The sequence below is a fragment of the Cydia amplana genome, chromosome 14 (genome assembly GCF_948474715.1).
Source record: "Cydia amplana chromosome 14, ilCydAmpl1.1, whole genome shotgun sequence".
Taxonomy (NCBI): Eukaryota; Metazoa; Arthropoda; class Insecta; order Lepidoptera; family Tortricidae; genus Cydia; species Cydia amplana.
In genome coordinates this window covers 16,012,806-16,030,036 of record NC_086082.1, presented here as the reverse complement: position 1 = coordinate 16,030,036, position 17,231 = coordinate 16,012,806, and the positions used below count along the sequence as shown (strand labels likewise).

The window sequence follows — 17,231 nt, the reverse complement described above, 5'->3', positions numbered from 1 at the left end:
GGATATCAAAAATATTTTTTCATATAGCAACTGATTGATAGCCATTTTGAAGAGCCTTTTGTTGGTGTTTTGTGAATGTTTTCAAGTAAATTTTGTAATAAACCATTGATATAAAAGTAAATTGGCTATTGGAAAATCATTGCGGGCTACAAACACCAAATCATTACATGTCATCACTTTGTGTTGTTTGTTTGTGAAGTCGCATTGTGAAAAAAAAAAGAACCGGAAAGGACTCCGCTGTATTAGGTTTTATTTTACATTTAGTGAGGGGTAAATAAGGAACAATAAATCAATCAACTCTTTTGTTGAAGTTATTTAGTGAAGTGTAATTGAATCAAAGCATTTACGTCGCGTGTATTCCTTCGACGTAAATTTGGATTGTCACAAGATGGCCGCCATCGGATGCTCGCTCCGCCGAAACCCGCTCTCAAAGCGCGATGTGTCACCCACGGGCGCCCGTTTGGCCGCCAACATGCTGTGAGCCGGCGTCGGGCGGCGCGCTGCGCTCTCCGGCCCCTACCGGCGAGGTTCCATTTCGTAAAATGGAATTTCGCTCGAGGCGCCAAAATACGATGGGTGTTGACAGCGCTCCAGTACCGTACCGTTACTCCGACGGCCGATCAAAATAATCGTAGACAAAGATGAGCGAGCCGGAAGACGTCGGAAAGGATGTGTGGAAGCGATGGATACTCGAGGCGATTCGGAAAATACGTTCACAAAAACAGCGGCCGAGCGTGGAGCGCATCTGTCACGCGATCAGGCAGCACCACAACTATCATGAGGACGTGGTCTCCGAGCGCCTAGAGCGGGCCGTGCGCGAGGGCGCCGTGCTGAAAGTGTACAACAAGGGGCAGAGCTCGTACAAGGACCCAGGGGGGTTGCAAAGCAGGACTCTTAGGATAGCACCGGACATTGATGTGTCGCGGGCAGTGGCTAAAGCAGTGCGTGAGTTAGGTGAACGGGACGGTAGTGACTTAAAGACTATAGAGAAACACCTGCAGCAGGCATACCAAGTGACTGTGGACCCTGAAGTGGATGTGCGTACAGTGTTGAAGGCCGCAGCGAAGCGGGCCGTTACTAGGGGGTTGATAACCCACCATCAGGGATTTTATAAGGCTACGGAGAGACCAAGGGCTGGGTCACATGAGCGAACTCCGAAGCAGAAGAAGAATCAGGAACCAGAAAAGGTAAGAATACTATCTTTCTCTGTTTACTAATATGGTTACTGATTAAATAATAAGTTTTGATACTACTTCTGGTTGGACAGTTCTGTTTTATCTTTGTTTACATGCCAATATCTGGGAAAACGTAAAAACGCGCGTTTTCCCAGAGATAAGACCTAGCTAGATCGATTTCTCGGCCCCGAAAACCCCCATGTAGTAAATTTCATCGAAATTGTTAGAGCCGTTTCCGAGATCCCCGAAATATATATATATACATATATATATACATATATATATATATATATATATATATATATATATATATATATATATATATATATATATATATATATATATATACATATATATATACATATATATATATATATAAATAAATAAATATATAAATAAACAAGAATTGCTCGTTTAAAGGTATTAGATAGATAGATATGCTCTTACATATTTTATTTTGTTTTTGGTATTAAAGTACATATTGGAGTATTTATATTTGCTTGTTAATGTGAAATCTATTCTGGTATATTTTCTTATTAGGAAACCTTTATGACTTATTGCAACCCCACAATTAGGTCTTAACAAATATTAATATTTATCCTCCATCTAATTGATAAGAAGCAAGGCAAGAGTGTAATTATTATTGATATTATGTTTTTGTTTCAATTCCTTTATTGATATTCTGAAAGATGACATTAATGAGTTTGTTATATATATAATAAATTAACCTAGAACTTATCCTGGTCTAAAATCCATTCACTGATAAAATATGACATACTTTTGACCTCTATGTGTCCCACAATCCTACAATACAATTGAAAATTTAATCACTATTATATAGATCAGAGTTGCATTGCATTATTAAACGTAACATATTCAATTCTATTTTCTAATACCATTGGTTAAAATTGGACTGCTATATTTCCTTGCATCATGGGTGTCTTGGGGATAGTAATGTTAGTATTTTTCTATGAGGTACTCATTGACAGCAGATATGTTGATAAACTTATAAAAACTAAGTAATAACAATAGATAGTTTTGTTATGAGAGACAAATTATGAATAAACATAACCTATAACTGATAACAGTTGCATATTTGTTTGTAAACAAACTTATCTGTGGCTTTCACATTTACAAATCTACTATAATACTACAAATCATTAAAGATAAAGTAATTCTCACTTCTCATGCTTGTAGTTTATTTTTATGGTTCCGTACACAATAAGGGGTCACATCACGATTTTGGATGTTCTTCCCTAGTAAGGGGTTTCTTTTTCAAGTTTCAGCCATATTTCGCGAGGTGAGTGATTGCATCACATTGAGTAACTTTTACTATGGGACCAACCCGCAAAAAAATCTTTGGCTCTCTCATAGAAAGCATTGACCAGCCAAAATGTACAAAATAGCCAATTTATTTCATGATTTCGGGGTTTGTCCCATCACCTTAGAAAATATGCCGAAAAATTGAAAATAACACCAGGCATAAAATAATTTTTTTATGCCATTGCATTGCCAAATGTTGTTTATTGGGATATGCCCCAGCAATGGTTCTACACACCCAGAGTGCGAGTTAAGTCCTGAAGATTGTAAAATTAATTTAATAAAGACTGCTGATTGTTTATTTTATAACTGTCGGCGGCCGATCGTAAGATCAGGCATATCGTGAAATTCTTAGGCATATCGTGAAACATGAAAATCTTTGACCCATTCCCTGAGTCAACAGAGCCCCGTAGCGGGGCTCCTATTTCTGGGCAGTTTGCCCTTCGCATATCTAAAGCAACCTAACAAACCTATCCTACCTATACATATATTGGTTTAATGTCACTATTGTCAAAACATAACACAGGAACATTACGATCTGCCTGATCTTACGATCGGCCGCTGACATAACCAAGTTCCAGACAATGTCCTATGTATATATGAGATTTAATATCAAATGATGTTATTTAAGTATTGTGTTAATTGATGTAAAATATAAAAATTGAGATTATGAGATTTCACATTTTATCTTAAATTGAGTTATTTACAAATGTCATCCATAATACACAATACATATGATACCACAATCACCATCTTTTGCTTGCTGAAAGGCTCATTTAAAGTTTAAATAATTGAACTTTATTATTTATTGCAATTTAACTTCTTAAATTATCCACTAAAATTTCATGAATACATGCAAAAATTGTATACATATTTATGAACATTGTCGCAGGTCATACATTAAGAATTACATGTCTTTACCAGATCCTTAAATTAGTAGCAACCAATTGGGTTTTCGCTTGTTCTCACTGTAGCCAAGATTCAATGGCGGGGTCAACGGTCTCAAGTTGATCAAGGTTATCTTGCATAATGTTCAAATTAGCTACGGACAATCAATCTTATACAAGCAGGCTGCACTTGTGGACTTCAACTGCTAAAAAGTTTGATGAATTTTATGATGTTGCATTTTAGTGACGTCATTTTTAAAAAAAGTATTAGTTTTTAGTTTGTTTTGATTTTGTTAGTTTGGGGTCATTCCGGCAAAAAAGTATATGATACATTAGTATTTTATGATAAAACAAACAAGATATAGTACCTAGATCAGTGGTGGGCAAACTTTTTTCATGGGGGGCCAGAAAGCTTGAGAAATTTCGGAGGGCCAAATTTGCAGCAAAACTGCAAATTTTAAAATTTTACGGTTTTATATAAAAGCAATTATGCTGCAATTCCGGCCTTCTTCTTGAAACTTCTCAAGCTTTTTTTTTACAGCAAAAAAAAAACTAAAATATATATAAGTATACATTTATTTCAAAATAATTATTCATCTATCTATTTATCTATATGTATTCAAATATTTTACTTCATAATGGGTGAATCCTCAAAATATAATCATCGCGGGCTAAAATGGTTTCGCGGGCCGGAGTTGGCCCGCGGGCCGTACTTTGCCCACCACTGACCTAGATGTTTGTTATCATGAAAAATTGAATGTGCAACATTTCAAAAAGACAATGATGACTCACAGCCAAAAAATAGAAGGTGACAGTGAATCAGTTAATAGTTATTTGGGGAATTGATATTCAACAACATTCATTTAAAAACAAATAGACCAGCAAAGTTCCTAGTTCTGTTTTTTTTTGCAAGCTGTTTAGTTTAAGAACAGGACCAACAGGAGGGACTTATTATGATGAAATTTCATTTCGTGGTGGAGGTTCGCGCCGCGACAGAGAAGCGACCGAGACAGAAGACCGCGACCAGAGACAGGAGGCAGAGCGTTTCTGTCTCCTGTCTCTGTCTCGCTCGCCAACTGTCGCTTATATGTTGCCTACCGTCAAGTGATGGTCGCGATCTCCGGTCGCGGTCTTCTGTCTCAGTCGCTTGTCTCTGTCGCGGCGCGAACCTCCACCCTTCTGGTGTTGCTGGTGTTAATGGGTGATGGTAATTGCTTACCATCAAGGGATTTGGTTGCTTGTTTGCCTCTCTATATAAAAAAAAACTACTCTTCACTATTCTCTAAGAATGACAGTATTTGCTGACTGACCCCAACAGTAAAAATAATTGCATCATTTAATTACTGTTAATTGGTCCTGTAAAAAAAACGGTTGTAAACCTTTTATACAACGAATACTGGGCTTTTTCATTTTTTTTTATAATTGGTCCTGATGGTCCACTCCTGATGATGTGATGATAATATTTAGGAAAGAAAATTGGGTCTGTTGTAGATGAATTCTAAAAATCTGATATCAAAATATCACTTCAGTTAAGACTTCATAAATAGATTGTCACAACCAGTTGACCAATGTAGCTTAGCTAAAAAGATTTTCTAAAAGAAAATATATCTAGTATCAGTTAAAAAATGGGTCCCTTATAGGTATGAGACATAGTCCCTTTTTGTTGTAGACATATGGGATATGTGGAGGAAGATACGGCATTATACCGTGTTTTTGGTTAGAATGGTAGGAACACTGAGATGTGATTATCTAAGCAACTGCCTTGCTTATTGGTTAATCCAGCCCTGAGCCTTGTATCTCATCCTCGTCTTTACTTCCAGAGCCCCGAAGGTCTGCCCATCTGCGCCGAGTGCCTGGGCACGGAGACGCGCAATAGCAGCGGCGAGCCCGAGCCGCTCATCAGCTGCCAGCAGTGCAAGTCGTACGCGCACCCCACGTGCCTCAACCTTCTGGACCACACCACACAGACTACTTTAAAGGTGAGTTTTATAGGACATTTGGATCCTTCTACAGTCCTTAAACGTGGGGATCTCCATACTAAGGGCTCATTTAGACGGCGCGCGAACTCGTATACGATTTTAGTTACATTGCGGACCATTGAGGTTACATCAGTTCACCCGACCGATCAAATGACGAAATGTAATGAAACTCGCATGCGAGTTCTCGCACCGTCTAAATAAGCCCTAAGGGTCTTACTGCGACGGACAAAGGTTCATCAGCTGCCAGCAGTGCAAGTCTTACGCGCACCCCACGTGCCTCAACCTTCTCGACCACACCACACAGAGTACTTTAAAGGTGAGTTTTATAGGACATTTGGATATGGCGAGACTGGGAGCCTTCCACATCAGGGGTTTTTAAACGGGTTCTCCATACTTTTTGACCCGGAGGCCGAAATAATTTTTTTAACAGTGTCAATTTAAACTCTGTCCAGCGCGCTGCGCGGCGACCGACAGTAAAGGCTTCGTCACACAGGCGCGTTTTCCGGGCGCGGCGTTAGCGGGGCGCGCCGCTTTTACATATAAAACGCCTTAAGTGGCGCGCTGTTATTGTGTCGGCTGCTCATGCACTGTTAGTGGTTGAAAATGGAGACCTCGGCTCTCCGAAACATGCGCGAGAGACTAAAATACCTGCGTCAAACCGTAAGGTTTGCTTCATGTTAATATGACTCATGACAGTTTAATTCGGAAACTCTGTCTCTTCCTCAACATTTTCAAGAAAACAAGCGTAGCGTTCTTAATCGACATTCCGCTTAAAAGCTCCCTTGAAAAGATTTTTTACAATTGTTATAGTGTTGGCGCCATATTTAATTGGCTGAATAGCCCCATAAATCGTACCATAATTGTATTGGTCATTATTACACACGCTTTTGGTTCATAGCAATACAATCGCATGTAAAACAAACAAGACTTGTCGTTCGACTCTCAGAGTTTAACTTCCGTACCTCGTCACAGTGACAATCAATATGAAAGTCGCTAGGGGCATACTATTATCATTGTGACAAGATACGAAATAGTACTGAAATTAAATTCCTTGACCATACATTCATGAATAGCGAGTAAGGGTGTTTTGGCGTTCTCGATGAGTCACTTTAGCTAGAAGTTATATTTTTAGGTATTTTTTCCATAGTAAGAAGATGATATTGACAATGAGTGAGAAGCCTATTGGTATTGCATAATGTTTTGAAATTATATGTTTCTCTGAACTCTGAAGTCCATGCCATTATGTGATTTTTGTGCAATTAACGTTTAGTCTGTGTCTGTGTATGATAAGATTGATAAGGATCTTGTCCGAATTTTTAGTCATCATTGTAGATTTTGTTCGAAAACTATTTCTTGTGCTCTACAGCACAACCGAACCGAGGTTTGAATTTGAACCCAACATTTTTGACAGCCACACCACATGAAAGATTAAGGAACTTATTTAATAAAATCCGAACAAACTTTATTTGTACACAAGAGTGTTATATCGCGTAGAGGGCAACATTTTTGCAGGTTAAGGGCTTATTTAGACGGTGCGAGAACTCGCATGCGAGTTTCATTACATTGCGTCAATTGATTGGTCGGCTGAATTGATGTAACCTCAATGGTCCGCAATGTAACTAAAATCGTATACGAGTTCGCGCGCCGTCAAATCAGCCCTAAATGATGTCCAAAGAGTCCAGTCTACAACGTTTTTCCTTAACCCTCCGTTTCCAGCACAATGGCGTCCTAAAATTTGCGGTATGTTTGTTTACAATCTAATAGCTTGCCGCTGGTTGGTTCGCGTGGGATAACTTTTTCGACGCTCCCACGGGAACAAACGGGATAAAAACTGACGCCCTCCTTCCTTCTACTGCTTAAAATAGTCTAAATAAATATGTAAATGTAATGCATCTTTCTCACTGTATTGATGAGAAAGAGATGAGTAACTAATGTCGCATCGCATCCGTGATAGATCAGATGGAATGAAATCAGATTTCAGACATCTGTTGACCTGTGCACCTGTTGTTTTTTAGGTTAAACGTATCCGTTTAATATAAGAGTTAATTTATTACAATCGGTTTACTTTTTCTTTGAAACTTGTGGGATATCCTCATTGTTTCCTAAATTGGAAATCTACGCAGGTTCGGTAGTTAGATCGGGTAGGGAGTTTATAAAGTACTTACATCCGTAAACATGTAAACCACAGTCAATTTAGACTTGTAAAGGACCCTAATGGCGTACTTGCACAGATTAAATAATTTAAATATATATTTTGGTTACTCATGAAGCCCAAGGCGCTCACAAATATCTGTCAAGGCTTTAGAGTGCGTGATCAGATATTTTTGAACACATCGTCCCTTCTATTCTATATTTGACGGCGACTGTACAGTAGTCTACTTGACTTGTTGCTGATCATTTTTAATTACTGTTTTATTAGGGTTCCGTAGCCAAATGGCAAAAAACGGAACCCTTATAGATTCGTCATGTCTGTCTGTCTGTCTGTCTGTCCGTCCGTATGTCACAGCCACTTTTCTCTGAAACTATAAGAACTATACTGTTGAAACTTGGTAAGTAGATGTGTTCTGTGAACCGCATTAAGATTTTCACACAAAAATTGAAAAAAAATACAATACATTTTGGGGGTTCCCCATACTTAGAACTGAAACTCAAAATTTTTTTTCATCAAACCCATACGCATACCCTGAATAGTTTGCGCGAGAGACACTTCCAAAGTGGTAAAATGTGTCCCCCCCCCCTGTAACTTCTAAAATAAGAGAATGATAAAACTTAAAAAAATATATGATGTACATTACCATGTAAACTTCCACCGAAAATTGGTTTGAACGAGATCTAGTAAGTAGTTTTTTTTTAAATACGTCATAAATCGCCTAAATACTCGGAGTAATAATCCAATATGGAGTGGTGACACGCACTAATTTCTATGTGAAAAATTCTGCCGTTTTCGGCGCGGGGGGCGAGGAACGCACACAAATAATGTAAACACTAATGCATTTTTTGCATGCGTCGCTACACACGCACACGACAAAATTAACAAACACTAGCATAAACTATATTCACACAAATACAAGAACAAACACAGACAACCCTGTCCGTGAACGAGATGATGTCAGTTCTAAGTAAACGTAGAAGTGCGAGGGACTTGTCGATAATATTGTCGATATTTTATTGACTGAATTTTAACTGTCTGCTTTAGTCAATTATAACCATCAAAAACATGACATGTAAAAAGATGCAAGTCTCGCAACGCTTCTACTACAAAAAAGTTTTGAGATGTAATGCTAATTTGAAACCAAGTCGGTTATTTTAATCAGTGCCAGGGGTTGTTAAAACCGTATCAATAAGATATCTTTAATTTGTAATACGTATAATGACTGCATTGCTGCACAAATTTGGACTTAATGCAATCCTTAATGTCGAGACAATAAATCTATCTACATAAAAAATGTATTTGGCAAGTAGCAAATTAAATATCAAATATGTTATTTGCTAATCTGTCATGTCGACGAAAACTAGAGACTAGAGCATGGACGGAAACTAGCACAATGACCCTATATCGGTAATATCACGTTATTTATGATTTATACTACTTATTTCATTGAATGGATTATGTTGATATAAAAATAAGGTGTTATATAAATTAAATTATACAACAATAACCAACGCAAATTAGAAGTTAGGTATACCTAATGAATATTTAGAAAGTCTTCTTTAAATTTTACCCTAAATTAGATCTAGTACCATGAAGTGGTATCACTTTCAGATTGACAATGTTTTTTAGTTTTTTGCTAAATTAGTGCACTATTTCATAATATTTAGATGTAATAGTACTTACATATGAAAAGAAACGTGTTTTTTAAGTACGCTAGATGTTTCCGATCGGTTTTTACAGGAGAAAACGCTACAATTCGGCATTTTCTGCTCCTAATATTCCGCTTAGACTGACGTTTGCTGAATGGCGTATGACGTATGGCAACTAGTTTTATATAACCTCCTTGACCGGCGGCCGCCGACTATTGGCAGAGGGGAACGCCTGTTAATGGCGGTTCCTGTTGGTTTATTATTCCGAGCCTAAATACGGAACCCTTCATGGGCGAGTCCGACTCGCACTTGGCCGCTTTTTTTTTATTAGACCCGCCATACCTTTTCCGTTGCCCCAACCCAAACCAAAGTAAATTTGGGTACGAATGGTTTTAAATGTTGAACTTATCCACTCAAGTTTACATGGTCGATAAATTCTGGCGCGAATTAAATTTCCATCGCGTGTTATAATGTCAGAATGCATTAAATTATGGCATTGCGGTCATGCGGTGCATCGCAAGGTCAAGCTTGGGGCGTTAGAGGCAGGTGGATCGATCGATAGATGTATAATAAATATATTGTAACAATGTGCTACAGTGCTTGCTCCCTATAGTCCCTATAGATGAAATTAGATTGTTCTGTGTTCACTTATTTAATATTTAATTATAGAAACGGGTGTACCGCGATATAATTTCATTGTTTTTACCTTTAATTCCGACGTTTCAGCTGAGTTGCACCAGCTGTGGTCACGGAAAAACTGACTGATTGACTGATCACTTATTTAATGTTTTGAATCTTATTACAAAATCCGTGCATTCGTGGTACATTCCTTTAAAATGTAGGTATCATTTAAATTATTAGGTACCGGCAATACCATATTATGTTATACAATTATTTTGAATTTGTTACAAGTGGACGAATCAACTATTTCTTGTTATTCTATCCCGTCAGCGAGGTGACAAAAGTAGCCATTTGTTAAAATAACTTATTTAAATAACTATCACAAATATGCATGATTGGTTTAATGTCATAAAACCAGGATTCAAAAGTGGTGTTGAAGAACTTAAAAAACTGAAAAATACTACAGGTCGGTCTAAATACCTATTATTTATTAGAAGAGGACCATGTGAGCTGACCCTTGAATAGACAATAAACTGTATAACTAGTGGGCCGATTATATATTAATTGAACTAATTCGTATGGAGATCCCAAAGGTACGTTACGGTTACGGCCAAACTTTAACGTTATTATCATATAAATGGATTTGGGAAGGCCGTAACCGTTACGTTACCTTTGAAGGAGTTAATAAGTATGCAACGATATTTTCCGGTCCCTGAAGTCGCACATTGTTTTTGTCAGTGTAGCTGATACCTTCGTAAGAGATAGGTACAGTCAGCAAGCTAATGGTTGTCTGGAAGAGATCGCTCTTTAGCCCGCCTGTTAAACAACACACACCCTTTGCTGTCTTCATGTATTATTTGTGTTTCCATGTACATTTATTTTGAGGTTGTGCAGTAAAGAGGATTTGTATTGTATTGTATTGTTGTATTGTATAAGCCCTTAACACTGACGTCGATTTACAATACAGAGATTATAAGTTTATTCTCAGTAACTGATATTGATATGACTGCAGTCTTAGGGTTCCAAAAGAGCAGGTGTCATACGATCGTCCGATGCGCCGGGACATTCAATTAGAAATTATTGCCGAGGGTACGACGGCATTTATGTGTGCACGCACACGCACGGTGCAGACTGCAGAGTGCAGACAAAACGGACCGTTTGCCGATGAATGGATCGGATAATTTGTGACCTGTTAAACTTAAACCGGTTATGGTTATGATATGACTATTAAAAACGGGGTATTGCTCCGTGAAGATGGCATTTGTAGTAAGGTCACTGTAGGGAAGACCGTTTACAAGCTCTGTCGTCGCTTCTTATATAATATAAGTACTCCACTTACATAAGGTGTAAGCTAAGGTTAAGGAAGGTCATCTTTATTCTGACTACGATTCATAGAACTTTCAATTTTATCCCTGCTTTTTAAAAGATTCAGTATTTTAGCAAAAAAGAGCCCCTTTCGCATTCAGAGTCGTAATTGACATATCTACGACACGGGCGACACGGCTGCCAACGCTCACAGCTTACAAATAATTATCGATCGCCCTAAGACAAATTATTATGACATAGGTGCATCCCAAAGTCAGTTATAGGGCGCTCGGCTCGGCAGGTGCGCGATCGTTAAAGATGGACATTTACGATAGCAAATTAAGACTCAAACGAACAATGAATTTTAAAATGAGAGCGTCACTTAGATTGTATTGCGTCGGCTAGGTTCCTGTGAGTCCTGTGACTCTTAAATAGGTTTACATTTAATAAACCTTATTGCCAAGACATAAGGTCCATCAATATAAGTATTTCTGTTGGTACGATGTCATATTCATGAGTTCCACTTCCACCGGATATGGAATGCAACTGTGCGTGCAGTCAGCGACTAAAGTGTTAAAAGCAGATTCTATTAACTTCGTTTGCGTAATTTATTCTACTACTGATTATAGTATTACTGACTGCAGGTAGAAGTTGTGTGGTATTGAAATGTTTTTGGCTATATCTATGTCAAATTGTAAACAAGTACATATACAAATTATTAATTACTAGCGACCCGCCCCGGCTGCGCACGGGTTAACAAATTATACATAAACCTTACTCTTGAATCACTCTATCTATTAAAAAAACCGCATCTAAATCCGCTGCGTAGTTTTAAAGATCTAAGCATACATACATACAGACAGACAGACAGACAGGGAAGCGACTTTGTTTTATACTATGTAGTGATAGTGATAAATAAAGTATAGCAAGAGGCAGTGAAATCGTGACATATTTGAATAATTTTTGTCGTTAGGACGGAAGTCATCAAAACATATTGTGATTATTATCATTTGATTAGATCTACTTTGAAAACAGGATATACACTAATTTTGACTTTTTTCTGTGTAAATGTAAAAAAACGGTATCTTTTGTGCAATAAAAATTTATTAAAAAAAAATAAGAGGCCTGCAAATAAATTCCAGGTTGGCGGTAGGCCATATATATGCCGATTTACATATACATATGTAGTAAAAGTTACAACACGCGTCAGGAATCAGCCGAACCATTTCCTTGTTTCGACCGAGTGATTCATACGAATCGCGCATTCGAACAACATTGCGATGAGATGATTATATCGATAACTTCGCGAAACGAGGCTACAATAACACTACAAACTACTTTCATTTTACCGATTGCGATTATAATATGAATCGAATAAGTCGTAACAGTAATAGGCACAAAAACGCGTTATGGCGCTTTGACAATAAAGTGTGGTAAAGTTGTGTTTAGATCTTTTTAATACAGTTGCTCAAAAAGTGCTACTTTACGTAGCTGTTTAGCGTGCGGAAAGTTGGTTATCTCGAACTAGTGCTTTTTACTTTTCCAATTTTTTTAAATTTATACTTGTTCCAATTCACGACTACTTATTGATGAGTGTTAATATTAGTTTCCTTTAAACGTCGTAATCAGCATAAAAACCTACCGTTAATGTAAGAATACGAAAAATATTACATATTTCATATTTAATTACTTACCTCTTCATCAATATAACACGTTTATTTTTTAATATTCAATATTGAAAATTCCGTTCTTAATAAGTTGACTGAATGGAACGGAATAGCTGCCAAACGCCCATAGATATAATATACTTAAAGACGACGTCTAACCGAGCTGTCACTGTTACCACTTTTGTTTAGTGTACGATTAACAATGTTTTTCTTATTTTTTCGCAACTGTATTAAAAAACGTCGTTCGATACACGTGCGGAAATGTCATTCTTCACTCGTCCCGAGTCTTGCCACTCGCCTGCGGCTCGTGGCAAGATATCTCGGTACTCGTGAAGTAATGACATACCTTCCGCACTAGCATCGAAATGTACTATTGTGATCGAATTACAGTATGTAAAGCCATACTACTAGTTTGATCATATTTTTAATGATAACTGTATCTAAATCCAGTTAGGCTTTAGTCAAGAGGCATCCATAGAACTCGACATTTACCGGCTTTAAGATAATTCAGTATCGTATACTCAGTGTCTCAAAGAAAAGCTAAATTCGCTCAGGCTTGCCTATCGGGTATATTTGACACATTAAAATGGATTGTACAATAAAACAATGCATACAACCACTGACTTAATATAAAAGAAATAGACACACAAAGCAGAACAAAAACGTCAAGAAATGTGGATCCCAATGACGTTTCGCACCATTTGCATTGATGATAAAAACGCTTACGTAAATTTTGAGTCAAGATAAATGTTTCGTACAGAAAAGAGCTTAATGTCGTAAGCATTAAGTGTCAAATTTGCAAACATAAGTACCAACACTGTTAAAAAATTTAGTCCGATGGCACTAAACGTAACGTATTTACGTCAAACAACGTCAAACGAGAATAATGAACGAATGGAGTCACTTTGGTACACTTTAATATGTATTACTGTACAGGAAAACCAATTGAAGTAATAAATAAAACAAATTTAATTTAATCGGGAGCTCAAATAAAATTAATTCGTGGTTCAAATTCAAACAAATTAAATTTTTAATTCGTAAGTATACGTCTTTAAATACTAATTTCCTTGAAATAAATTCTACTTATTAAATAACTGTGTATTTAAGATCTACATTTACTCATAGCACGGGTGCACGGGGAAATTTAGATACTGATTGGATTTTTTTTTATAAAGTCTACCTATACTTTATAAAAAAAATCCTGTGGTTGTCACTGTATTCCGACAGGTTTAGCATTTACAGTTAGTCGATATAAGCCCTTATTGGTGGTGTATATGTCGGAAACAGGGAAATGGGCCGAACACACAAGTGCCGTTTTGCCTTGTTTAAAACTGCATCACCCCTATCTCTTGCTATAATTAAATAGCGGTCCACTTTGCACGTCGCATAGGTTTTCTTGGAAATCTTCAATTTAAACATAATATTATTTCTTATGAATTCCATATAAAAATAAAAAAAAATATTGACCTCACATCGACTCATTAGAATTTTGTTCCTTGACATCCCTTCTTTGGTACTAACAAATTAATTTATTCAAAACCATAAAATTACCACCAGATTACATAAATTATGTAATGCTATCCAAAGAACTAACCGAAAGAAATACATTCCATCCTTTTTCCTTGCTTTATCATTGTTATGTATACATATTTTAACGGCACATTTCGTAATTGTTGACAACTTCACATTTGAGCGTTTCAAACAAGACTAAACGAAAAAGTAATGCATGATCTGTTTTGACATCACTTTTGTGGGGCCATTTTTGGCGGCTGATTGGGTATCCAGTTCTTTATACTATATCAATGCATACAACCACTGACTTAATATAAAAGAAATAGACACACAAAGCAGAACAAAAACGTCAAGAAATGTGGATCCCAATGACGTTTCGCACCATTTGCATTGATGATAAAAACGCTTACGTAAATTTTGAGTCAAGATAAATGTTTCGTACAGAAAAGAGCTTAATGTCGTAAGCATTAAGTGTCAAATTTGCAAACATAAGTACCAACACTGTTAAAAAATTTAGTCCGATGGCACTAAACGTAACGTATTTACGTCAAACAACGTCAAACGAGAATAATGAACGAATGGAGTCACTTTGGTACACTTTAATATGTATTACTGTACAGGAAAACCAATTGAAGTAATAAATAAAACAAATTTAATTTAATCGGGAGCTCAAATAAAATTAATTCGTGGTTCAAATTCAAACAAATTAAATTTTTAATTCGTAAGTATACGTCTTTAAATACTAATTTCCTTGAAATAAATTCTACTTATTAAATAACTGTGTATTTAAGATCTACATTTACTCATAGCACGGGTGCACGGGGAAATTTAGATACTGATTGGATTTTTTTTTATAAAGTCTACCTATACTTTATAAAAAAAATCCTGTGGTTGTCACTGTATTCCGACAGGTTTAGCATTTACAGTTAGTCGATATAAGCCCTTATTGGTGGTGTATATGTCGGAAACAGGGAAATGGGCCGAACACACAAGTGCCGTTTTGCCTTGTTTAAAACTGCATCACCCCTATCTCTTGCTATAATTAAATAGCGGTCCACTTTGCACGTCGCATAGGTTTTCTTGGAAATCTTCAATTTAAACATAATATTATTTCTTATGAATTCCATATAAAAATAAAAAAAAATATTGACCTCACATCGACTCATTAGAATTTTGTTCCTTGACATCCCTTCTTTGGTACTAACAAATTAATTTATTCAAAACCATAAAATTACCACCAGATTACATAAATTATGTAATGCTATCCAAAGAACTAACCGAAAGAAATACATTCCATCCTTTTTCCTTGCTTTATCATTGTTATGTATACATATTTTAACGGCACATTTCGTAATTGTTGACAACTTCACATTTGAGCGTTTCAAACAAGACTAAACGAAAAAGTAATGCATGATCTGTTTTGACATCACTTTTGTGGGGCCATTTTTGGCGGCTGATTGGGTATCCAGTTCTTTATACTATATCAATGCATACAACAAAATATTCATCAAATAAAAATTACACATACCGAGAAACTTTGTATCAAAAATGAAACTATCAAATGATGTCGATTTTACTTTTTGGAATCCAAACCCAATTCACGTGACGACATAATAATAAGAATGAAATGGCCTATTCATAATTCTAACGAGTAACGACTAAAACTTACAACCGGTTAGACAAAACGTGATTTGCAAATTTGATTTCGTTTCGCTTCATTCACGAAACGTCTCATTTTGCAAATAAATTAATCGATAATTTATTCCAACGATAGCTGTGTCTAATTTTGTGGATCGGGCGGTGTTTAATTGACTGAAATAGCCAGATTGCCTGGTTATAAATTAGTTCTAGCTTATGACCGATCAATAGCGTTAGTTAGTCCATGGCGTTAGTAAAGAGCAGAAACAGTAGATTTCTTATTATAAATAATCATTGTTCGTTTTGAATCTACCAAAATGTTGGAACTACAACTGCATTTGATCGTTTTAGTTTTCTACTTCTCTATTTTTGAACTTATTGATGTTTTGGTCGAGTCTTATGACACCGTTGACACTCGTTTGTCTACTATTTGGTTGACTACTACAAAAGTCAGACTACATCTAACAAAGAAAAAAAAACTAACTTTCTGTCAAACGTATAAAAGTTGCATAGTACGAGGGGTGTTCAAAATATTCTCGGTATGAGAATGAAAACAAACAAGTACGAAAAGTTTGATATTTTTATTTTTCAATATACTCCCCCCCTATGTTCATACACTTAAAAGATCGATCAATTATTTTTTTTAATCCTGCATAAAAATATTTTTTATCTTTGGTGTAAAAATGCTCCTCCACTGCCGCCTTCAATGCTTCATGATCGGAAAATTTATTTCCACGCAGATCCTTTTTAAGATTGGGGAACAAAAAGAAGTCGCTGGGGGCTAAGTCCGGACTATACGGTGGGTGAGTAACAGTTTCAAACCCACATTCAACAATAGCTGCCTTGGCAATATGAGCAGTATGGACGGGGGCGTTGTCATGCAGAAGCATAACATCTTTGGTTAACTTTCCTCGCCTCTTTTCTTTGATTGCATCCTTTAATTGACGTAGAATGTTAGCGTAGTACTGTCCTGTGATATTTACACCTTTTTCTTTATAATCGATCAGTAATACTCCTTCACAATCCCAAAATATCGTGGCCATGACCTTGCCAGCTGAAGGGATGACCTTGAACTTCTTGGGATGAGCTGAACCCTTAATGTGCCACTGCATGGACTCTTGTTTACTCTCTGGGTCATAATGATGAACCCAGGTTTCATCTCCAGTAACTATTCTTTGCAGCACCTCATCAGGATTTTCACCGCACAGGTCAATAAAATCGGAACAACAAGCTACACGCATGTCTTTTTGAAGCCGAGTCAGCATTCGCGGAACCCATCTTGCACTTACTTTTGACATATTAAGATGGTCATGGATAATATCATGT

The 17,231-nt window shown here is 36.7% G+C and overlaps 1 protein-coding gene across 3 annotated transcripts in view; it reads left to right on the top strand.

Moving 5' to 3' along the window:
• Positions 1 to 17,231, top strand: part of LOC134654184 (histone acetyltransferase KAT6A-like) — a 44,223-nt gene continuing 26,992 nt past the window's right edge. For 2 of the 3 annotated variants that reach the window (XM_063509634.1, XM_063509633.1), the window contains exons 1-2: positions 1 to 1,187; positions 5,203 to 5,361. In XM_063509634.1, coding sequence (XP_063365704.1) covers positions 642 to 1,187; positions 5,203 to 5,361 — 705 coding nt within the window. In that variant the 5' untranslated portion in view covers positions 1 to 641. The remainder of the gene's footprint in view (positions 1,188 to 5,202; positions 5,362 to 17,231) is intronic. The other variant, XM_063509635.1, reaches the window with a different exon arrangement.